At 38.3% G+C, this 24198-nt stretch overlaps 1 protein-coding gene across 4 annotated transcripts in view; it reads left to right on the top strand.

Annotated features, from left to right (window-relative positions):
- Positions 1–24198, top strand: part of LOC108244649 (cytoplasmic dynein 2 heavy chain 1) — a 102151-nt gene that overhangs the window by 8362 nt on the left and 69591 nt on the right. For all 4 annotated transcript variants that reach the window (XM_017431036.3, XM_017431032.3, XM_017431034.3 and 1 more), the window contains exons 14-51: positions 401–596; positions 701–796; positions 1156–1317; positions 1478–1576; positions 1948–2087; positions 2381–2609; positions 3159–3286; positions 3438–3553; positions 3804–3931; positions 4201–4350; positions 4465–4670; positions 5035–5190; positions 5324–5438; positions 5862–6032; positions 6300–6458; positions 7568–7636; positions 7781–7935; positions 8113–8245; positions 8342–8459; positions 8653–8765; positions 8932–9045; positions 9250–9400; positions 12173–12378; positions 13054–13236; positions 14533–14715; positions 15058–15281; positions 15537–15652; positions 17733–17932; positions 18097–18228; positions 18358–18490; positions 18715–18922; positions 19019–19148; positions 19521–19676; positions 19782–20041; positions 21031–21277; positions 21395–21546; positions 21678–21822; positions 22494–22596. In XM_017431036.3, the coding sequence (XP_017286525.1) occupies positions 401–596; positions 701–796; positions 1156–1317; positions 1478–1576; positions 1948–2087; positions 2381–2609; positions 3159–3286; positions 3438–3553; positions 3804–3931; positions 4201–4350; positions 4465–4670; positions 5035–5190; positions 5324–5438; positions 5862–6032; positions 6300–6458; positions 7568–7636; positions 7781–7935; positions 8113–8245; positions 8342–8459; positions 8653–8765; positions 8932–9045; positions 9250–9400; positions 12173–12378; positions 13054–13236; positions 14533–14715; positions 15058–15281; positions 15537–15652; positions 17733–17932; positions 18097–18228; positions 18358–18490; positions 18715–18922; positions 19019–19148; positions 19521–19676; positions 19782–20041; positions 21031–21277; positions 21395–21546; positions 21678–21822; positions 22494–22596 (5882 nt within the window). The remainder of the gene's footprint in view (positions 1–400; positions 597–700; positions 797–1155; positions 1318–1477; positions 1577–1947; positions 2088–2380; positions 2610–3158; positions 3287–3437; positions 3554–3803; positions 3932–4200; positions 4351–4464; positions 4671–5034; positions 5191–5323; positions 5439–5861; positions 6033–6299; positions 6459–7567; positions 7637–7780; positions 7936–8112; positions 8246–8341; positions 8460–8652; positions 8766–8931; positions 9046–9249; positions 9401–12172; positions 12379–13053; positions 13237–14532; positions 14716–15057; positions 15282–15536; positions 15653–17732; positions 17933–18096; positions 18229–18357; positions 18491–18714; positions 18923–19018; positions 19149–19520; positions 19677–19781; positions 20042–21030; positions 21278–21394; positions 21547–21677; positions 21823–22493; positions 22597–24198) is intronic.

Here is a 24198-nt window from a genome sequence, read left to right as displayed (position 1 = left end):
CTGCTCACTCTTCTTCCCATTTCTTTAATCTCTTAAAACTCGGCATGTGTGGCCTATAATATCTTTAGTTTTGTTTTCTGCTGTGCTCACTTCAAATTGAGGCAATATAGATGTATTTTCATCCAACATTGAGATCCAGAGACCAGACTCTTTATTTGACCATTTTACACCACAACTATCAATAATGCATTGCAGTGTAAGCAGACTGTTACTTGATGGAATTCCTCTAATAATACAAAAAAAACAACATCCTGAGTTATTTAAATATTACACCTATTATATAGGCAACACCAATAGAGTATATATTTATTAAGTAATTTAAGTCATATTAATTGGAATTTCATTTAACACCACTGAAAGTAGCGCCAAACCCCCAATTTGTTTTTCTCCATCCGTGCAGTCTTCAGGCCAGTAACCGTGTGATGGAACTGGACCACGTGGACGGCAGGCTGAAGATCCAGTACTCAGACAGACTGGTTAGTCTGCTCAGGGAGGTCAGGCAGCTTTTGGCTCTGGGTTTTCCCATCCCAGCCAAAATACAGCAGGGGGCAAACACGGCAGACAAATTCTACAGACAAGCCGTCGTCCTGAAACAGGTGGGAGTGAAGGGGAAACCACAATGTCTGTTCTGGTTGATGTTTGTGTGATTGCTCAAAGTTGTTACATGGTGGTACTGTAACAGAGTATTACTGTGCTGCAGGTGGCCCATTTTTACAACACCATTGACCAGCAGATGATTCCCTCTCAGAAACCCATGATGCTTAGTCTTGCTCTGGCTTTTGAACAAGTCATCAAGGTAGTGTCTTCTTCTGAAAAGAATAGATTTATAGTGTTTGTTCATCTTAAATACATTAGCTAATGACTTACCAGCTCTAAATACAGGCAAAATGTATTCTTTCAGGTTTATGGTTAATATAAATCTATTGGAACTGTAATTGCTGATGATATTTTTCACGCACAACAATATTATTAATTATACAATATTAATATTATTTAATTTCCCTTTGGGATTATTAAAGTATTTTTGAACTGAATTGAATTGAATATGTTTAGAAGTTGAAGATTGCTTGTCAGCTTACAAAATGGTCATGGCGATGATTTTATTTCATGGTCTGTGAATTCTCCTTCTGTTTTTGTTGTTGTTGTTTTTGTCAGAATCCTCGTTCTCAGTCAAAGGAATCAGGTGGCAAGCTGCAGATCACCTGGGATAATCCCAAAGAGCTGGAGGTCTATATCAACAAGCTGCAGTCTGCTGCCGAGAAGCTCTCCACCGAGAACAGAAAGTTACGAAAGTGGCACACTGACTTCACTGACAAGGTGGTAGCTGTTATAGGCCTAAGGCAATTATCTGTACAGTAATCTGAATGATCCCCATGAGCACGCACATTTGGAGACACATTATTTCCCCACTTAATCAGGCTGTAACAACTTGAGTCTTCTGCGCACTTGTCTCCTAACCTCTGGGTACATTTCTCAGGTGGTGACACTAATGAATGTTGATCTGCTGAGACATCAGCAGCGATGGAAAGATGGCCTTCAGGAGCTTCGTACTGGCTTTGCCACTCTGGAGGCTCAGGTATCACTAAGTTATACCTGTGCTGCTACTCTTTCTGGAATCTTTATTAACATATTTTTTCCACAATCAGTTCACCTATGAAGATAAATACCTGTGTATCTGAGTGTAAACCTAAATTTAAACCAGAATATTAGCTCCAAATTTTGTGTGATGAGTAACAATGAGTTTCATATAGTTTGAACCAAAGGAAAATGTTACATGCTTACAATAAATAAATCTAATAGGTTAACAAAGTTAAATGTGTACATTAGTACTTATTGTATCCTTTTATGATTACTTTGTCAGGTTTCTTAAAGCAATCTGAGTAACAAATTTGTTTGTGTTACTTTTAATTGGAGAGCTAAAACCTACATATTTGTGTGTGAGCACAGGGCTTCAGGAGCGATGACATGCGGGCATGGCGTCAGCACTGGAACCATCAGCTCTACAAGGCCCTCGAACACCAGTATCAGACTGGACTAGAAGCTCTAAACATGAACTTGCCTGAAATACACATTGACCTCATTTTCAAGTCAGTTCACATTCTCTCAGTTGTGTCACTTTCGGTCTCACTCTGCTCTGTACTGTAACTGTTTTTTGTGTGGGTTATCAGCTATTTTAAAAATTTTTTTTTCACTGCACTAATTTTTTACGTTAAAAAATGACAGTGGCGTTTTGCTTCCGCCCCACCACCTCTTGATTCTTTCAATTCTCCATTTCAGCATTGCCTTTTGCCTCTGTCATTCTCTCTGTTTTCAAAAAAATTGTGTTAATTAATTTAAGCGGAAAATGTGACTTTTTGAATGAATCCATTCTTTTCAAAAGGCAGGGCCGTTTACAGTTCCGTCCACCCTTCGAGGAGGTGCGAGCACGATATTTCCGGGAGATGAAGCGTTTTATCTCAATCCCAAACCAGTTCAAAGGAGTCAGCATCCAGGGGGAAGAGCTCATCTTTAACATCATGATTGACAGAAACGCATCTGGGTTCCTCACCATTTTCAGCAAGGCTGAGGACCTCTTCAGTCGCCTGCAGGCTATACAAGACATTTTCAAGGTGCTTCATCAGGAGATGATTTTAACATTAATAAAAGTGATAATTATAAGGATTTATTGTTAAACTTTCTGTCAGTGAAAGTGCTAAGGTGTTCCTTTGTGGCAAAAGGAATCAAGATAAATGTTAACTACTGGCTCTTTTGTCAGCTTTTGCTCAGCGAGGCATTGTTTTGAGCCGTAGCTGATTTGTTTTCTTTGAAAGAATGAAACTTTGATCAGTCATGTTTCTCTGTTCAATGCACTGAAGTTCATTTGATTTTTTTTTTCCTGCCCACAATGTTTCCCCTTTTTAGTCCCCCGAGTAAACAGTGAGACTAAATTGATTATTTTTTCACTTTTGCCTGCAGTCATGCATATCTAAAACACAGTGGGGAAACCCTCAGCTAACTTCATACTTCCCTATTGTTCCCCTTAGTTCTGTTTTGTGTCGTCATCTATGTCTCGTTGGGACGTATGGTCACCTTTAGCACAGTCACATTTAAAAACAGGAAATATGCTCTGCAGCCAACCAATAGTGTCTGTGTGTGTGGGTGTGTGTGCGTGTGTTTAGGAGTGGGTGGTGTTGGGCCAGGTGGATTTGGAGAAGTTGGTGGAGAAGTACCTCAGTTCTGTGCAAGACTGGGAGAGAAACTTCAAGGCCCTGAAAGCCAGAGGGAAAGAGTCCGAACGCCTGCCCAGGTACACATTGCAGTCAAGAAATAGGAACAGTTTCCAATGGAAAAGTGAACACAACAGAAATATGTGATACAGTTCTCAGCCAATATTAAAATCACAAGAAATTTACACCAGAAATGTACACCCTAATAACAGTGTTCTTTTTTTCTGTCAGTCAGGAGAAGGTGGACTGTATTATAGTCAACTGTGAGCCAGTAAAAGCCACCATTGACGATCTGATCCAAAGGCTGTTTGACATGCTTCTCTTATCACTCAGAAAGTCTATACAAGGTGAACACACATGAGCCTGCTTAGTCTCAATTTACTGAAATGAGTCTATTTTTGTTGTAATAATGAACACAGAGTTACGGCCCTTTCACTTCACAAGCCACACGTATTTTCCCAGTAACTTCTTTGTTTGGTATTCGGCCTGTTTATTTGCCTTTTTTGGTTTTGAGTTATTTTGCCTCCACTCTCATTTTCTCTTTCTGTTTTCATTTTCCCTTTCTTTCTGCGTTATCGTTTCCTCCACTGCTTTTAGGCCACACGCAGGCCATAAACAGTTTTGTGTCAGAATCAATGGAGGCCTTGTCCACACGACCAGAAAGCATGGAGGAGATTGGTGCGGCTAATGGCAAATATAACCAAATACTCACCCGCAAGCCAGAAGTAAGATATGTTCACTCTCAAACCTTTGTTAGGAACTTCTCTCAAAAACGGCACTGATATGCTCAGTTTAAGCAGAGACAATTCTCCTGTTACTCTGCTTTTAGTCTGTATAACAGTTGAGAAAATAAGGATTGATCTGCTGCCACTATTTATTTAAATATTTTGGATACTTGTTAAAGTTTAAGACACTTGTATTGTAATTCAGCGTAAGATGGGCCGGTTGTTTGATGAGGAATTGGTAATAAACTGTTCTTGATATATGTGTATAGATCTTGCCTCAGTTCCAGTTTGCTGAGGAGAAGAATCGCCTGCTGCGTGCTGTGGCCGGGGCAGGCCTGGACTCTCTGTCTTCGCTGAGAGCCAAGTGTGACAAACTGGAGCTGGTCATGGAGAGCCACCAGCTCATGATCAAAGACCAGGTGACGACAGCTCGAACAGATGCACGCCGTCTTTAATTCAGCAGCTTCTGTCTGTTGCCACGCCGAGTTTAATTTCTGCCCTGCTTGTGTCTTCATACGTGTTCCATTTCCTAGGTGGAGGTGATGCGAAATCACGCGGCAGGTCGTATCAGTGCCTACAGGGTGGATCTGGAGCGGTTTAAGGCTCGCTGGGATCAGCTGAAGCCGAAAGATGAGATTCTGGAGGCTGGTGATCATGCTGCTCTGCTCGCGTGTCTTCAGACCATTAGGGACAAACAGCAGGAGTTCCAGGAGCTTGATCTTGTACGCAGTAAACTGCTGTAAGTTTATTATAATTTGATGAATCTATAATTTTTTGTTTCATACTGAGGGATTTAAGATAGCTAAAGTAAAGTGTGTCACAAAATACCTAATTTAAATCAGTTTGCCTTAATAAAACTGCCTAACAATAGTCCTTGTTTGTTTCATTCTACTAAAATTACGACATTCAATTAATTATTGATGTCCTTTTCATTACATTACAGCCTAGGGCATTATGCACAGAGCAGCTACTACACTCTTCTGTAAAATCCAATCATGTTCTAGTCTTCAGTATCTTGACAGTCAAAGAAATAAAAAGTATGGCTTGTAACATCTTTACTCAGTTAAATGAGGATAAGTATAAAAGTGGTCTCCTTTCTGCAGGGAGGACTGTACCTATTTTGATCTGGAGCCTCCGGAATTCTCTCTGGCAGAAGAAACAAAACAAGACATGGAGGAGTACAGCCAGATGTGGGGTCTGTATGAGGAGTGGCAGCAAGGCTTCAACGAGAAGGCCCAGGAGGACTGGATCTCATTCAGGTATGAGTGTTAACACAGAGCTGATGGATCCTCCTATTATTCCGGAGTCATATTTAATTTGTTCATTCGTCATTGCTGCTGATTTGTTGGGAACCAACGTGTCCTTTTTTTTGTTTCGTTTTGTAAACTGTAGGAGTAAAACATATGTATTTGAGGAGTTTTTGTTTACGTGGCAAGAAAGATTAAGGAAACTAGAACAACCTACTGCCATGTCTGTTAAACTACAAGCAGAAGTGGACAAATATAAGGTATTTAATTGTGATTTTGAAGGAATGCATTCATGTTCCTCTGTGCAGTATTACTACACATTAAAAATCCCCCAAGTTTAAAAAATTTCTGGTAGTGTTCAGAGATTTAATTTCTTCTTTTAGTTACCAAATGTTGTGGCAGGCAGGTTTTACATAATTAAATGTATTTTGCTGAAAGTGTGTCAGTTAATTAGCAGAAATAACAGAAGACATCCTTTAAATAATAAAGGTAATGTGTTTTTATTGTGTAAAACACGTTTGTGAAGCAATATCATAAAACAAAAATTAAATAACTTTTGGCTGTTTACTTATGAAGTGAAATAGATATTTGGAAACTACTCATTTGGAGTTGATAAAGATTGTCATTCCAGTTTTTGCATATTTGTGTCTTTATATTTATGTGTTTTCTGCTTTCATATTTAGAACATGGTGCCAGTGCTGAAGTACGTACGAGGGGAGCACCTTTCACAGGACCACTGGTTGGACATGTTCCGTTTGTTGGGTCTCCCACGGGGGACAACGTTGGAGAGACTTACCTTCAACGACCTCCTCGGTGTCGCAAATACCATCACAGAAAAAGCCTTGGAGCTTAAGGTTTGTACAAACACAGAGGTGGAGATAGGTTTGCACCAATTACAATCATTAAACTAGTTTTTATTCAATTGTACTATTATTCTTTATACAATAAAAACATGTCAGTGTTTTGTTTCATCTTACATTTATGGCAGGCTGCATTTGATCCCCACACATGACACACTTTAATGATGTATTTAATGACGCAGAGCGAAGAGTTCATACCCTCTAGCTTAGAGAAGTGATGCAGGTGGGAGCGTTTTGTGTGTTCATGTGTTTCTTTCGTAGGATCTGAACAGTCGTGCTCAGGCAGAGGTGACGATCAGAGAAGCTCTCAGGGAGCTGGATTTGTGGGGCGCAGCGGCTACCTTCACCCTCACTGAGTACACAGACAACAGTGGGCGCACTCTAACCCTCATCAAGGACTGGAAGGATATAGTCAACCAGGTGAGAAACAACAAACACAAAAACATATATTGTTTTATGGAAAGAGTACATAATATGAATGATGAGGGTGTATTACTGGCACCAAGTACCTGCCTTGAACATTCACACTTTTTACATTTTTTTACCAAAAAGGAGTTTGTAATATTTCAATAATTTGCAGAAAATGAGCATATAATTGCTTTATTTTCTCATTGTACATTGTGAAAGGAAATCATCTCAACTCTGTGTCAAGCTTTACATTTTCTGTGCTGGTGTCCCTTTGCTTTTTATTTTATTTTATTTTCTAAATGAAATTGGTCTTATTTTCATTTCCAAAATGGGCTAACCCTGAAAGATACAGTAAAGTAAGGAACATTACATACTGGGACAGAGTGATTAAAACTACTGCATGAAGGATAGATTGTTGTAAATTTGAAAGCATCTTTGATATCCTAAAAATACTAAAAGTTGCCACCCTACTATGCTATGACTGTACTTTACTTTTAAAATAGCATGCAACATGAAAACCCAGTTAAGTCTCAAGTGACTAAAATGAATCTTTTCTTAGGCTATTTTTGAATTTTCTTGGTCATAAATCTCAGGGGCATCTAAACATATTTTCTTTTTTTTTACATTTTTTGAAAGAAAATGACTTTATTGTGCATTACTGTACAAAAATATTGCCTGTCATAACATTTATTACAAAGGAGAGGAAGATTTATAAAATAATTAAAGTTGATATCCTTTGTATTGACTGTTTTACTTTATTTCTTATGAATGCCTATTTTATTGACTATTTCTAAACAAATATATAGAAAGTTTTATCTAGCTTTACACTTTCTGCTACTTAATGTGTAAACTGAAAGGTCTTGCTGAAATGATTCAACATAGTGCTGTTTAACTTAACAAGATGGGTCAGGTAATGCCACTTTCTGCATTGTCAGAATTTGTCCAAACTTTTTATTTTTGTTAGATATTTTTTCGAACAGGTCAGTTCGAGGAGCTAATCTGACGTTAAAGGCACAAAAATGTATTAAAGAGGTTTTAGGCACATTCGCCTACATTTAAAGTTTAAGGATTAGCAAACAGGCTTTATCACATGTTTTTTTTTTTTTTTTTTGCACGTACAGGTGGGAGAAAACCGCTGTCTGCTGCAATCCCTGAAAGACTCGCCCTACTATCGCAGCTTCCAGGACAAGGTCAGATCAAAGGGTTAAAATTTAGGGCAGAATTTGAATTCCTTTTCACTTGGTGCATATCTAATCTTTGTTTTGTTTCATTTTATATTTTTTCAAGATTATAGCTGTATTGAAGCAGCAATAACAAATGTTTTCGTATTTCAGGTTGGTCTGTGGGAGGCTCGTCTGTCAGACTTAGATGAGTACCTGCTCAGTCTGAACGCCATTCAGCGGCGCTGGGTTTATCTGGAGCCTATTTTTGGTCGAGGAGCACTACCTCGAGAGGAGACCCGCTTCAAACGGGTAGACGAAGACTTCAGGTAGTCATGGGTTTTTTCAATGTGCAGTGTCAAATAAGATACCGGTACTTGCTGCTTATGTCCCAAAACATTTAACATGGTTAAAGTGACATTAGATAGGAAAAAATACATATATTTTTGAAAGTGGAGTGTATTTTTTGGCATGGTACCAAGTTATTTCTGTTGTATGTGTAACAGGTCTATAATGTCAGACATCCAGAGGGACAACAGAGTTGTTTCTCTGAGCTCTCGAGCTGGCATCAGAAATTCCCTGGTCACCATTTTGGATCAGCTTCAGCGCTGCCAAAAGTCACTGAACGAGTTCTTGGAGGTACGCACACACACGTGTCTTTCTCTGTTCAGCTGTTACACCTTTTTTTCGACCATTAGGACACGTTGTTACTGGCTTTGTGTGTGGTTATTGCAGGAAAAGCGCTCCGCCTTCCCACGTTTCTATTTCATAGGAGATGATGATCTTTTGGAGATTCTGGGACAAGCAACCAACCCGAGCGTCATCCAGTCGCACCTCAAGAAACTCTTTGCAGGTTTGCATTCTCATGTTTTTTTTGTGTTTTTTTTTTTTTTATTATGTTCTCTGTTTTGTTCTTTTAAAGCTCGGTTCTGTTGTGTGTTCATATGTTTTTGCTTCTCTCTGCTGTATTTTTTACTCGTAAAAAAAACCCAACAGACTATTGTTTTGAACACTGAGAGTTATCTGCATGTGTGTTGTGTGCACAGGCATCCACAGTGTTGTGTTTGACGAACAGTCCCAGAACATCACTGCTATGTGTTCTTTGGAGGGAGAAGTAGTTCAGCTCAGAAACGTTGTACAGATCTCCAGCCTAGTTGAGGTAAAACCTTTATGAAAAGTTTTTATATGCATACGTTGTGCTGTATTTTAGTATTGCACTTGAGCGGGCTCTTGAAAGACCAATTGTTTTGCATTATAGGTGTGAAAATGTTCCTTTATTTGCACACTTGTACTTGGCAGCACATAAAGTGTTCTCTTCTTTCTAGGTTTGGCTGAGTGAGCTGTCTGTGGAAATGAAGGAGACTCTGAAGCATCTGCTGCATGAATGTCTGAGTGCAGGGAGGAGAGGGGAGGTGGACCCCTCACGTTACCCATCCCAGGTACACACAAACATTTATTTAAAAAAAAAATGCAATTGTAGTTGTCCTTAAATCTCATTCTTGAGCCAGAATACGGTGACTAATTGAAATTGCTGTTACTCAGATTTCCTTGTTATAAACATTTTCACAAGTTACGCACAGATTTTTAAGTCTCAGTCAAAGCTGTGGGACTCAAAGCCTTGAACTATTTATGTTTTTATATAGATTTTGTGTCTGGCTGAACAAATCCAGTTCACCGAAGATGTGGAAAGAGCTATAAAAGGGCAAAATTTACAGCAACTGGAGATAGAGCTTAATAACAAATTGGAGTACTACACCACAGTGGACACCAGCTCGGAGGACCATCCTAACACAGGTAGGGTTTATGTATTGTGTGCATGAATAAATAAATGTGTAACTTCTCTTAGACCTGCACCAAACCCTGCCTGTCATTCTCAGGGCTATTTCATTTATGTAGAATAATGAAGTTGATTCACACAAAATCAGGATAATTAACAAACAAATATATCTTTAAGGTGAAACATTTTCAATTAGCACAGCATTGATAACCTCAGTCAGATATTAGGCAGGTTTCTGTGGGCTTATATCGGTTTATTGATTTTGTGGGAACACGCAATTATTAAACTTTTCAAGCTGTGTTATCAGCTGCCCAGACCTATTTTAGGCAAAAATGGTATTTAATACGAATAGAAACGCATGCTATAAATCATCACACTCCATCTAGAAGCCTGAAATCAAACAGCCAGATCCTTTTAAATGTTTTAACATTCCAACATAAAAGTAGAGAAGATCGAGGCTTTGCTGCTCCCTGTGAATAATTTACCTCTCCATCTAAAAAAACAGCTCAAAGCTGAAACAAATTTGAAATTAGAGACTCGTTTCTGCTCACTGACATTAAACTTGAGCTGATTTGATTAACTGAGTTTTTATTTTTTCCTATTCACCATGACTGACGTCACCCTTTGTGTTTGAAGATTCATTTTTATTGCTTTTTGTTTTGTAATTCTTTATTTCCTTTTTTGCTGTGCAGCACTTTGTGCAAACTTTGTTGTTTATAAAGTGCTTTATTAATAAAAATGACACTCACTTCCAGCTTCTGTGTGGTACTTTTGACCACTAGTGGCTATAAATGAACTCAAAATGTTTAAAGTGTACAGTAAATTCCTTTTATCTAATTTTAGTTCATATACTCGCTACCTTGTACCCATACCTAAATCTTATCTTTATATTGTCCTTTTCTATACTTCTAATGACTAAACTTGTATCATGATCAGGGATCAATTTATTATCTATATCTGCTTGATCCTGTTCAGCCATTGGACTAACAATGGCTAACTAACAAACAATGGCTAACTAACAAACTAGACAATTTAAATCTACCAAAATATCTTTTTTACGAGGTTTAAAAAGGTTCACAGGTATTTGATTCACTTTGTTCCTCCCTCAGACTTGGTTTTGTGCTGTTAGTGATTGCACTCTGATCAAACTGATGGTTTTTTTTATAAAGGATTTGGAGAATAATTCCAACTGACTGATCTCGTTTGAATCGTTTCAGAGGGGCAGTATCTCTTTAAAAGTGCGCGCAAAGTGGCTGACACACAGGTTTAATGATCCACGGCTGAATGAAGTATGATGGCTCCGCTTTTCTTACAAACCTGAACCTGAAAAAGTACTTTTATACTTAAATGTAATGTTATCTTTTCATGCGTGAGATGAATAGCTTCTAAATAACCCCGGTAATAATCGTTACACAAGACTTTGGTGCACATGCAAATCTCTTGTGACATTAAATGTCTCTATAAAAGAAAATCTTGTTTTTCTTCTGTCAGAAGTAACTGGAGGCAATTTTTGGTCTTCAAGGCTGTTGGATTTCAACCAAATGGGATTTTAGGTTTATCAGCATGGTTGTAGAATACCATTATTTATACAGTATTTTTGATCATTACTATTAACTATGGACAGAAAACTTGGTCTGTTATGTGCGCATAAAAAACTCAGCTATTTATATCTTTAAAGAGAAGTACTTTCCGAGATACCATCTCATTACATTACTGGCTCTCTTAAATATAAAAAGGCTACCTGAAGAGGCTGTAGAGTGTTCACACTAATTAAAGCAGCTAAAGTAATGCCACTAGGGGTAATCTCATTTCTTAATTTACATAAAAGAGCCATAAACCATGAAGGAAGAGGGGAACTATTCCCCCCTTTGGCACACAGACGAGACAGCTTGGCATGAATTTGAAAAGATATTTAGTATGCTTCCAGGGCTGACTTCAGCGATGAATTCCTTTCCAACAAAATATTAAAAGCAGCTGCACAAAATATATAATTTGAAGTGTAATTTAAACTCTAGAAATGAATGTTAAAAGCCAGTTTTTAAAGAGGATTAGGTGTTAAATAGTTAAGATTAGCAGTACTTTTGTGCTTTTCTTCCTGAATTTTCATAAATGTTTCGCAGTAAAAAAACTAAAGTTCTCCTCATTATGTATGAGTCATTTGATATCATGTTTACATGCTAATTGTAAGAAAAAAAGGTGATTATTTAGAAACCTTTTGAATCAGGAAGTTGTTTTAAAGAGAAATGCCATTAAGGTCGGGTATTTTTCAAGCAAACAATAATCCAGCGTCACGTAACATTTGTGCATCTTTGAGTCAGCTTTAACATTGTTCTGTTTTTGATCATTATTTTTCACAATTTCAGTTGTAGTTGCTGTATAAATGTAATCTTTTTCTCTCTCTCTCTAACTCTTTAATGTTTATTTGGAACATATCTGTACCTCAAACTAAAATATTGCTCTTTTTAAAAAAAAATACAATGAATACATTATTAATGTTAACTTATCGTCTTGTCGTAACCAGTCAGCTCAAAGATCTTGCAGAATAATGTAATAGCCTGATGTTTAAATGAATGCTGCATTCAAGGCTGGTGAAAAGCTGGGAAATTTGGGCCAGCATAACAGTGAAGTGACACTTGCGAAACATTTTGTGTTTAGACAAAAACCTTGTATCCTTTTGCGTATAATTACAGGACACATAAACGTTACAGAACTGCCCGTCTTTTTTATTAGACAGCTGTTTTTTGGGTAACCTAACAGACTCTGTTATTCCTGCATGTCTCCTTGTTCAGAGTCCAGCATCCTGCAGCTGAAGCTGAAAGCTTTGATCCTGGATATTATTCATAACATCAGCGTGGTCAAGCAGCTGATCCAGGCTGGCGTTACCGGTCCTGATCACTGGGCCTGGAAGAAACAGCTCCGCTTCTACATGGGAACAGACAAATGCTGCCACATACAGATGGTGGACGCGCAGTTCAACTACACATACGAGTACCAGGTGTGTTGAATGACTTCATATGTTGTTGAAGATCGATAAGTTTATCAGACTTTGACTCTATTTCTGCAAACAAATTCCCTAAAACGCTCAGTGATCCTGGCAATGATGCATTTATTTTTGTTAGATATTTAAAAAAAAAAAATTACATCCTGAGCACACATTTTATATTTTTCTACAGCACCATTAGTGAACAGCAATCACCGGAGGGTTCTAACAAATAAAAGGATTGCCCTGTGATGAGCCCTTTCAGCCACATCCAACTTAGTAACAAACTTTATATAGCACAGCTTCTTAAATGTTGTGTTGTTATTTATTCAGGCTCTCACATCAACATTTTACACTTCCATGAATATGAATTTCTTTTTTACCTTTTGGGGGCACTGTTTATACAGAGATAAGGGGCTCAGAACATACCTTGTTGGATTTTCCTTCTGTACTTTTCTGCAGACACACTCTAGACACCGTCTTACCCTTTTTCCATTTCCTTCACTCGTCCTTCACTTTTTTTTTATTCCTTCTTCAGCTATTATCTTTCTGTTTGCCTTTACCAGTTTCTGACTTCTTTTAGTGTCTCTAATGCCCTTCCACTTATCTTTCCTTCTGTCTAATCATCACTTTACCTTCCCGGTCTTTATCACTAACTTTATTCTTTATCTCACCCCTCCTCTCTCCCAGGGCAATGCAGCTAAGCTGGTGCACACGCCGCTCACTGATAAGTGCTACCTGACTCTGACCCAGGCCATGAAGATGGGGCTCGGTGGGAACCCCTACGGGCCCGCCGGCACAGGCAAGACCGAGTCGGTCAAAGCCTTAGGGGGGCTCTTTGGACGCCAGGTGTTGGTGTTCAACTGTGACGAGGTACGGAGAAGTTTCTTATCAGGGCAGGGCAGGTTCAACTTTCTAACAAACGTTTACACTTTTTCTTAGGTTGTACACTGTTTTTGGTTGACAAAATATAAAATCATGAAAGCAAAACATATACGTTTGACAGGTCGATTTTTGATTACCCCTTTAAAGTGTGTTTTGAGACTCTGTCGGATTTGTCGGCCAACATAAAAATAAAATAAATACTGTATATGCACCACTGCATGCTTGCATACAAACTCAATCATACAAATTCCTACTTGGAAAACTAAAGTGCAAAATAATCCAAAATATGAATATTTATAATTTGCAGTGTGTTATGACATATATAAAAAAAAAATCAGTGAGTGGGTCCAAGTAACCAGGATTGTTTCACTTAAAGCAGTAGTTTAGATTTTTTTGAAGCGGGGTTCTGTGGAAATGTTCCGAACAATTAATATCTTACCTGTTGTAGATAGCATTTTGAACAACCTAACCTAATTAAAAACTGTTTTGATTTTTCTACCAGTAGTATTAGCTAGCTGCTGCTGCGTTTTGCACCTGTAAATGACCGTCTTTGTATATAACAATATAATGAGAACTTAACATAAGTTTATAATATAGTGTTGGCATGAACTGCTGTTATTTCGTTGAGATTTGGATTGTTTTAGGATGGCATCAGTCCATTTTGGCTTTTGTTTCACTCAGTTCAGCTGTTCGCTCGTCAGTCTAATCATATAAATAATAATAATATATAAATAATAATAATTTTATCCATTCGCCTGTTTGGAAGCTGTTGGATTAACGTGTTTTAAGTTCTATTTCCACTTCATTTTCCATCTTTTAATGCAGATCGCAGGCTGAGTGATAAAACAGACATATATATGTTCTGTTCAGTGAGGCATGTTGTATATCTTTATATGTGCAGTTTTTAAAGAAAAGCTCCAATAAATAAACAGCTCTTATTCTCTGGCTTAATAAGAGTTTGGGTAATTGGTAAAGTAGCTGTAGGTTTATGTTACATTAGTGGTATAAAATAAGATGAACAGAAAAAGACAGTCAAGCTTATATTTACAATTATTTATATGACAAATAACTCACAATTTTTGTATATTTATGGCCGTTTTCCTAAAATCCTTCATGCAACACAAGCATTACATAGAGTATGTGCAGAAATAGGAAGAAACAATATTTTTTTTTAAATAAATTTGTACATGTACTTGGATTATGAACACAAACACTTTAGTCAATGCTGAGAGGACGTGGCAAGATCTTTTCACAGTTTTTGTCTTTGTATTTTTTGTATTTCAGGGTATCGATGTGAAGTCAATGGGACGGATATTTGTCGGCTTGGTGAAGTGTGGCGCATGGGGCTGCTTCGATGAGTTCAACCGTTTAGAGGAAGCAGTACTATCAGCTGTTTCTATGCAGATTCAGGCCATTCAAAACTCCCTCAAACATCACAAAAACACTTGTGAACTGCTGGGGAAAGAGGTCAGAAAACAGAAGTAGTAGATGCCAATAAACACAATGATGACATTGTTTTCAATGCTAGGTGGTAACAAACAAACAAACAAATCACTATTCAGTCTTGTTTGTTTGTTTCCACCTACATTTGTGGTATTCTATGTAGATTTTTAGCCAATTTGTTGTGACACAGCATTTTTTTTGTACTTTAATCCTTTTATGAAATTAATCTGCTAATGATTTGTAATGTATTCAAACACTTTGTAAGAGTTTGTAGGACCTTTGATTAACAACAATTTAAACTATATATGTAATATAGAAAACATTTTATCAATGTGAACAGTTTATATTGTTTTTGTCATCCTTCAGGTGCAATTGGACCCGAACTCCGGGGTGTTCATCACTTTGAACCCAGCAGGAAAAGGCTACGGAGGCAGGCAGAAACTTCCAGACAACCTGAAGCAGCTCTTCAGGCCTGTGGCCATGAGCCGGCCCGACAACGAGCTCATCGCTGAAGTCATCCTCTACTCAGAAGGCTTCAAAAAAGGAGAAATACTGGGATGCAAATTGGTTGCAATCTTTAACCTTGCCAGGTAGGCATTGCGGGGCTGAATCTTTTGTGGTGTCGATGTAAAGTCTTTAAACTTACTGCCAGAATACGGGTTAGTTTATGTTTCATACACATGTAATCTGTCTCGTCTTTTTGTTTGTGTGGTCCATAAAGTGTTATTGCTTTTTCACCGAGGTCCATAAACTGTGTGAATACATTATCCTCTGCTGCCCTACCCTGCTACAGTCAGCTGAGACTGTGTGCCTGTGTGAAAATAAGCCTTTATTTGTGCGTGCAGAGAGTTGTTGACACCCCAGCAGCACTATGACTGGGGCCTGCGTGCTCTGAAGACTGTGCTGAAGGCCTGTGGCAGTCTTCTGCAGCAACAGAGGAGAAGTCATGACAAGGAGAAGAGTAAGTCTTCTCCCTCCGGCTATTTTTATTTTTTTTTTAACAATATTTTTCCGGGGCGTGCTACCTTCTTCAATATTGGAGCGTGACAGGAAAATTATATAGAGGCAGATTCAGCCCTGGCTGTTACCCCAAGTTACTTTCTTTGCTGCCCAACACACACTCAAAACTAAAACACACTTTCATTTCTACACATAAAAAAATCATACAAATGCAAGGCATTTGTAAATTAAAAACACTGTTTGTTAAGTTGAGGTGGACCAACCTATTTTATTAAGAGAGTGGGGTTTATTATAACCTATCAAAACAATCAGTTTGCTGAATTGACTGATGGTTTCTTTCAGTTTCTTTTGATACTGAAGTTATGGTAATAAATATGTATTTGAGTTAGATTGACCATTTGGCAGAAGCTGGATCTGTTGAAATTTCTGAACAACTAGCAGTATATTTCATAAAACGATTAATTATGCAGGAGAATCTTGTAGCTTTTGGAAATGTCTTAATGAGGGTAGGAAAACGTTTTTTATGTGACCATTGCTTTTGTTTGTACTCTTCTTAAAATGATTTGGCACTATTGAAGTTTGTTTTACACCATCAGTTTTTGTAGGTCACATTGTGTTCATGTGTTTGTGTGGTGTGTGGGTTGTGGAGTTCGGGTGTTTGTTTGTTTTTTCTTTTTTCCTTTTATTCTTTTTCAAGATAGGTGTACCATTAATTAATAGCAAAATAGTAAAAAAAATATTTGTTTCTCTGTCATCAGCATATACAGTATCAGGTTAGATGTTTTATATCGTCTTGATCAAAAAACAGATTCATTCCATCAGCAGATCCTTAATTTCTATATCCAAAGCTGACTGCAGTTGATTAAAATATGTTTAATTAATTGTGCTAATTAGATTGTCTGACTGTTTGACACTAATTGATTGTGCTTGTGACAGCTTCCTCAAGAGATTATAAAAATTCCACCTAAATCTACTTTTGTGGTGTTTATTAAGACATTAGTTATTTGACAGGAATCAGAATTCAATGTCTAAGTAGTCCTTCCTTAATAACTAAATCTAAAAGTAACATTTTATGGCAGCAGGCAATAATAATGCATGTTTGACTGATGTACTGTAGAGATGCTTATAATGTTTTCAACAGGGGTCAAAAACATTCTAACAAAACTTTTTACAACATATACATCTTTCTGTGGGATTCTGTTGATTTCAGCTTGACTGTGCATACATCTATCTGAATATCAAAGAACTCAATAGACCTGAACTGTCTCTACATACCTACAGCTTTTTCAATCCTGATCTTTTATTAAAAACACATCCTCATTTAACTTCAGCCCCAAATGTCACCCTGAGAAGTAGTTACACTCTCCTACTTTTTTCTTCTCTGTCCTTTTGTCCTTCGTAGTTTTTTTGCTTTCCTAACACCTTGCCAGATTTCTGCTGTTTTCCTCTTAAGTACCCCCCACCACACCTCTTTCTGATCTCTTGTTAGCGTTCTCTCTGATACCTGTCTCATTCTCGCGCACAGCTTCTTGCCTCTCTCTCTCCCTTTTATGTCCTTTCTTTTTTAATTCCTTCTGCTCTGTCTCCTTATTTTCTCCAGTGCATTTTCTTAATTTCCTCCTTTGCTCCCTTTCAAGCCCTTCTGGTCCACTACCCCACTCTTTATCTGTCCAACATGCAGGCAGACACTTGGTGCGCGTCTCCTGTCTGTCGATGTCCTCGAGGTTGTCTAGTGTTTGTCTTCGTATAAAGTGCGGCCAAGTGTTGCTGTGATAGAAATGTCACCTCTGTGCCTGCGGGGAAACCCAGTGTCTTTAGAGTGGGGAACTAAAGTATCGATCTAAAGCCTTTTTTGGTCATCACAGCCTTCGATAATTAGCCGTTTTAGGAGGAAACACGAGAAGAGCAGTTACTTTGTTTTTTTTGCATTTGTTTCCATCAATGCTATTGTTTCCTTGCATATAGTGTTTGTTTACACCAGTAAAAAGCATTATAAATGAATTTTACACTTCTGTAATGTTTTCTTCTTCTTGTTGTGTATTGGAAATAAATGTACACGAGTCTCTCTCCTCTTCATGCAGTTCAGGAGAGTAATCTTGTGGTTCAGGCGCTGAGACTGAACACCATGTCCAAGCTGACATTTGCAGACATCTCTCGCTTTGACGCTCTGGTCAGAGACGTCTTCTCTGGGGTTAATTTCACCGACATGGAGGACCAGATACTAATGGATGCATTACAACACGTTTACAGAGAGGCACAACTTGAACTTATACCCAGCCAGGTGTGTGTATTATTTCCTTCATAATTTATCGCCATGGCATGGATTGTGACAATGGTATTTACACAGTGTGGTGGACAACACATTATTTATAGTAAAATCATGAATGGCTTATGCAAAGGTTGTTGAATAAAAGCACCTAACAGACTGACTGTTCCCTGCCTCAGCTGAAGAAGGCTTTGGAGCTAAATGAGCAGCTCAGACAGCGTATGGGGGTAGTCATCGTGGGGCCAAGCGGGGCAGGAAAGTCCACACTCTGGAGGATGCTCAGGGCTGCTCTCAACAAGACAGGCAAAGTGGTAAGTAGAGACTTTGCACTTTGGCTTTTCATTGATTGAAAGGTTTAGAGGCCAGTTGAAAAAAAAGAACAAAAACAAAAAAAACAATGATTCTTGCCATAAGAGGGTTTTTTTTGCTGACTTTTGTAGGTGAAGCAATATACGATGAATCCCAAAGCTATGCCCAGACAGCAGCTTTTGGGACATATAGACATGGACACCAGGGAATGGGCAGATGGTGTTCTCACACACAGTGCAAGAACTGTGGTCAGAGAACCACAGGGTAAGACGAGGCCACGGATCATGAGATCCAAAACGTTCATTAACAATTTATTTTTCTAACTAAGATGTTTGTCAACCATCATTTAGTTTAGTACTTTTTGTTATCCAGAAAAAAATATAATCTCCTCATTTTACACTACACTAGCACTTGTTAACGTCATCTCAGACGTATTGTACATTTGGAATAAAACATCTCATGCATTTACTGTGTAATGTGTAATCCAGAGGTGAACTCCTGGATAGTGTGTGATGGAGACATCGACCCAGAGTGGGTGGAAAGTCTGAACTCTGTCCTTGATGATAATCGGTTATTAACCATGCCCAGTGGAGAGCGAATCCAGTTTGGACCCAATGTGAACTTCCTGTTTGAGACTCACGACCTCAGCTGTGCCTCACCTGCCACCATATCCCGCATGGGCATGATCTTTCTGAGGTCAGTCAGCCTTTGAGGAGACTTTCAGTTTCTTTGTCTCCATCTTTTCTTTCTCACCGTTCTTTTCTCTCCTGCTATTCTTGCTTACTTTTGAAGTGACGAGGACATTGATGTGGGTGCTTTGGTGAAGTCGTGGTTGAAGCGACAGCCAGACGAGTCTCGCAGTAACTTAGAAAACTGGCTGGGAGACTACTTCCAAAGAGCTCTGGACTGGGTTCTCAAACAGGTATTGCTTTTATCATCCTACCTATGAACCCTGGCTCACAAACTGACAAAATATATAAGTGTAAAATTGAAAACATGTTATTTACATAATGTTTTTGCCTTACTGGTTAGGTAGAGATTTCAGGTTGCCTGTACTAAAACAAGCACCAGTCTTTCCTTTGATTGTTAAAACATAAAACCTGCTGAATTACTCCAGATTAATGACCAGTGTTTAATATGCTAGTTGTAACTGCTGTACACCATTTCTGGCAAATCGGTAAACTCAATGAACAGGTCATATCCTGCTCATCTTAATGGTTTTGTGTTGGTGTTGACTCTTACATCTTACGTTTTGCATTGTGTATCTTTGTTATGTCTTCTCTTCGGACACCAGAACGACTTTGTGGTTGAAACTAGCCTGGTGGGTACCGTGATGAATTCTCTGTCCCACCTAAATGCTGTGAATGAGCGGGGACAGTTTATCATTGGTCTCCTGAGGGGCATGGGAGGGAACCTCAACATCAAAACACGACACGAGCTTGCAAAAGAGGTGAGGATCCTTTTCTTCTTCTAAGTGGAAAATAAAAAAGCAGATCCTCTTTTAGGATCTCATTCTGTTTTGAGCTTTTATCTATTTAATTATTTACTTCTGCAGTTGCTGAGCTGGGCGAGGGAGAGTCCACCAGATGCCAGAAAACCACTCGATACTTATTATGATTCTGACAGCGGCCAGCTCGCAGCTTATACGTTCCAGCGTCCTGAGGATCTCACATTGGATCAGTTCTTTCACACACACATGCTGCCTGTTATAGAGACTCCCGGCATGCAGAGAGGTCTGCACGGTTTCTCTCCGTGGCTTACAGCTCAGCACAGACAGCCCTTCATGGTGGTTGGGCCCGAGGGCTGCGGAAAGGGGTAATTATGCATGTATTACAAAAATATGCAAACATAACCAACAAATAACGTGAATAATGATGTGCAGCGGAGGCAGTCACACAAACACTTGGAAATGTCTTCGCTGCATACAGAGAAGATGTGTATTTATTCACATAATAGGAAAAAATGCATGCAAAACTAAAACCTGTATCCATCCTATTTAACATTGATTTATAGTCCTTTATTCAATGGGGGTCTATGTGAGTAGTTAGGATTACTCTGCTGAAATGCCATGTTGTTCTTCCTGTAGAAAAAAGGGCTAAAAAGGTAACCGTGTGTGTTAGACACAGGTTTTGAAGGCAGGTACTTTTAAACGTGGACCCTTAAAATGACAAAGTCACAGAGTGAAATCAAAGCAACTTTAATTTAAAACTTGACCTTTCTTGTGAATGCAGTGACAGCTCAGAATAAGGATGAGATCTGCTCGTCGTGTCTGTGTGCGCTTCATGTGCTCAGGCTTGTGTGTGTATGTACACCAAGAGTTGCTGCTTCAGAAGTAATTGCTTCCCTCTTCAGGGACTTGAAGAACAATGGTCACTCAGCTTGCTTTTTACACTTGAGTTGATTCTCAGTCTTTTCTGTTCCCATACTTTGTCTAAAAGGTCACTCTGCCAGTAAGGGCACTGGGCTTGTTATCGTATTCCTCTGACAAAACAATATGAAATTTATTTACATACAAATACAAGTGAACAAGCGTGCATCAGCATCCATTTTTTCCACTTTTCTCTGCATCCTCATAAAATATATATTTACCTTTGTGTCTGCGATAACAAATATTGTCCCTAAGATCCAAAGAGGTTCTTTTATTAAAAGCAGCACAAACACATTTCTTCCTCTTACAGTGCTTGGTCGTCCACTTGTGGAAATGTCAAAGCTTTTATTCATTTACCTTAAATTTTCTTCCCAGTCATGCCTCATAACACACAAGCATTGTGTATTTTTGACCTATTTTTTTGCTCACTATCTAGCATGCTTCTGCGCTACGCCTTTTCTCGGCTGCGTTCCACCCAAGTTGCTGTGGTTCACTGCAGTGCCCAGACGTCATCACGCCACGTCCTACAGAAGCTCAGCCAGACCTGCCTGTTGCTCAGCTCAAACACTGGCCGAGTGTTCAGACCCAAGGACTGTGAGAGTCTAGTCCTTTATTTAAAAGACATCAATCTACCCAAACCAGACAAATGGGGGACCAGCAACCTTACTGCTTTTCTGCAACAGGTTAATATGATACATAAACACAGCTACAAATACATTGCAGCCAAAATTAGTTTTAACCACATATTAAAGCACACTGACAGGATTTTTACTGGGACATTTCTTCTTGTTTATTTCTAGGTGCTGACATACAAAGGATTTTATGATGAAAATCTGGAATGGGTGAGTCTTGAAAACATTCAAGTGGTGGCCTCCATGTCAACAGGGGGTGCTGTTGGCAGCCACACACTCACCTCCCGTTTCTCCTCAATTGTACGCATCTGCATCGTAGAGTAAGTGGCCAGAAAATTAAAGAGCAATAATTTAGCTGCATATCTCTGTTTTACTAACTATTTCTTTCTCATATTAAACCAGATTCCCTTTTTTCTTCACACTTGTTCTCCCTCTTTCACCGTTCCTTTAGCTATCCAGACAGAGAGCAGCTGCAGACCATCTACTCGGCTTACCTGCAACCAGTTCTCCAGCATAGCCTGGGTAACCAAGCAGCCTGGGCCACCACAGGAAAAACTCACCAGCTGGCTGGTTTTTTCGTGCAGCTCTATGAACAGGTGAAGGGATTTCGTTATAGCTACATGTGCATTTAGAATACTTTTTTATGTCCTGAGATACAGATAATATAAACAAGACAGAACACACAGAATCATGAATGTTGTATAAAAGAAATTAAGCACATATATGAGCATGCATTTTTTTATTTCTTAGAAACAAATATGGTTTTGGATTTTTGGGTTTTAGACTGGTTATCTGCCATATTTGTAAACATCTAAACTTTACAGAAATGATCCAAGTAGGGTAATGTGGTTACATACAGTATATTAGTCTTTTCACTCACAATGCAGCACTGAGAAAGTACTAACATTTGAATTTTTCTTAGATTTTTGGAATGTCTTAAAAACGTTTCTCTTTTTACGGCAACAATGTCAGATATGGATACTTTTGTGCAGATGCTAAAATTAAAAATTCCTTTACTTCTTGATTATTAAGACAGACTCAAACGGTTGCCTAAGTGACATTTTTTCGAAAGACAGGTCTGTACTGCCATTTAGTTGTGTTATACAGTCAAGCAGGATGATGCAAATATATATTACACAATCCAGATGAGAATAAATGGCATGCAGTTGTTAGGAGATTAAAGATGTAATGATGCAAATATATTTAATAAGTATTCTAATATTTTGTGTTTATTTTATCATGTTTCTGATCATTTTTGCTCATTCAGGTCAAAACAAAGTTTACAGTGGATGACCACAGTCATTACCTGTTTACTCCCTGCATCCTCACAGAATGGGTCCTCAGCCTCCTGCGATACAACCTTACCTCAGGTAACTAAAATCCAAATCAGGAAATAACTTCAACTAAAATGTATGAATATGGTTCTGCACTTATCTGGTGAGGTTAACAATAAAATACAGAACATTTTAAAGCAGCAAATCATATTTTACCTTGTAAATAAAGATAGTGGTGTTTTGGTGTCTTCAAGTCACTCAGTTTCTGACTGAGAAGAAAACAATGAGAGAATGTCGAGGTCTACACCGGGGTGAAAAGATATTGTTTGTAGTCTTTCCATCCTGACAAGTAGTAGCAGATACAGCTCTGTTAACTTGTAGCCCTCACAGAGCTAAAAGAAGAACCGACTGGAAACTGACACTGAAAGTGTTTTTTTTAATTGGTGTATAAAAGTCAAAGTTTAAGAAACTTTGTATAATGGTAAACAGCATTTGTTATGAATCAAAAAAGAAGTGTTAAGCAGAGTTGTTTTTCATAAAGTGCAAACTCAAATCATCTGATCAGTGGTCTGTAGATGTTTTTTTTTACTCTTATTTTAGAGCCACAGCAATTTGTAAACAAAATCAGCGAGTTGAATTTATTGACTCATTGCATTTCTATTAACTTCCTCGAGCCCTCATGTGAAAATATTTTGCTGTGTAATAAAAAGCATCAATAACTCAGTTTTGATCCCTGAGTCCAAAAAAGCACCAGATGGCTTCATTTAAGTATTTTTCTGTTTTTGCTCAGCTATTTCCAGCTTTCTCCTTGTACTTGATTCTTTTCAGTTTTTCTTCCTCTGCTCTCTGCCTTGGTTCCTCTCTGTCACTCGTCTTGCTCTCCCCCTTTTATCATCCCCTCCCTCTGCTGTCCTTTCATTCTCTCTCTCTCTCTCTGTCAGTCTTTTTCCTCCTTCTGCAATGTGTTCCTGCTGTGATAGAGAGTCCAATCGTTTATTTTAATTAAACATGTCAATAGACAAACTTCTCTTTTCCTCTGCTCATCATTTTTTCAGCTAATTTTTTCTCCTCCTCCCCCCCCCATATCCCTGCCTTGCTGCTTACCTTCTTTTTGGTATGTGAAAACTTCCTGTCTTTGTAATAATTTTGTGACTGTTTTTATTCGTGTGAGTTTGACTGTACATGTGGTCAAACGCACATTACATTTGCTTCTATAATTTCAGAGTTTTAAATACCCTGAATAGCTAAAATAATTTTATCCGCTGACATGCAATGTGAGAAGTTGTTCGACTTGTTACAATGCTCTGTTCAGCTGGAAAAAACAATACAAAAAAACCCCTTGCATCCTAGAATTCACTTGGATGTTATTTTGACACCTGCCACCTACTTATCTATTTTTGCAGACCAGGCATAACCCTCCACATGTCAAAAGCATCCCATTTGTAACTGTAGCCCTTCCTCAGTAGGACGACCATAACTTCGACTCTGAGGGGTTCATCTGGCCAATAAACATTTTAGATACGAAATTCAAATGTAATTTGATGGCATACAGGTGCTGGTCATAAAATTAGAATATCATGAAAAAGTAGATTGATTTCAGTAATTCCATTTAAAAAGTGAAACTTGTATATTATATTCATACATTACATACAAACTCATATATTTCAAATGTTTATTTCGTTTAATTTTGATGATTAC

This window comes from Kryptolebias marmoratus, linkage group LG2 (genome assembly GCF_001649575.2).
Source record: "Kryptolebias marmoratus isolate JLee-2015 linkage group LG2, ASM164957v2, whole genome shotgun sequence".
In the NCBI taxonomy this organism is placed as follows: domain Eukaryota; kingdom Metazoa; phylum Chordata; class Actinopteri; order Cyprinodontiformes; family Rivulidae; genus Kryptolebias; species Kryptolebias marmoratus.
The sequence above is the reverse complement of the archived record's forward strand: the minus strand, read 5'-3'. Positions and strand labels throughout refer to the sequence as shown.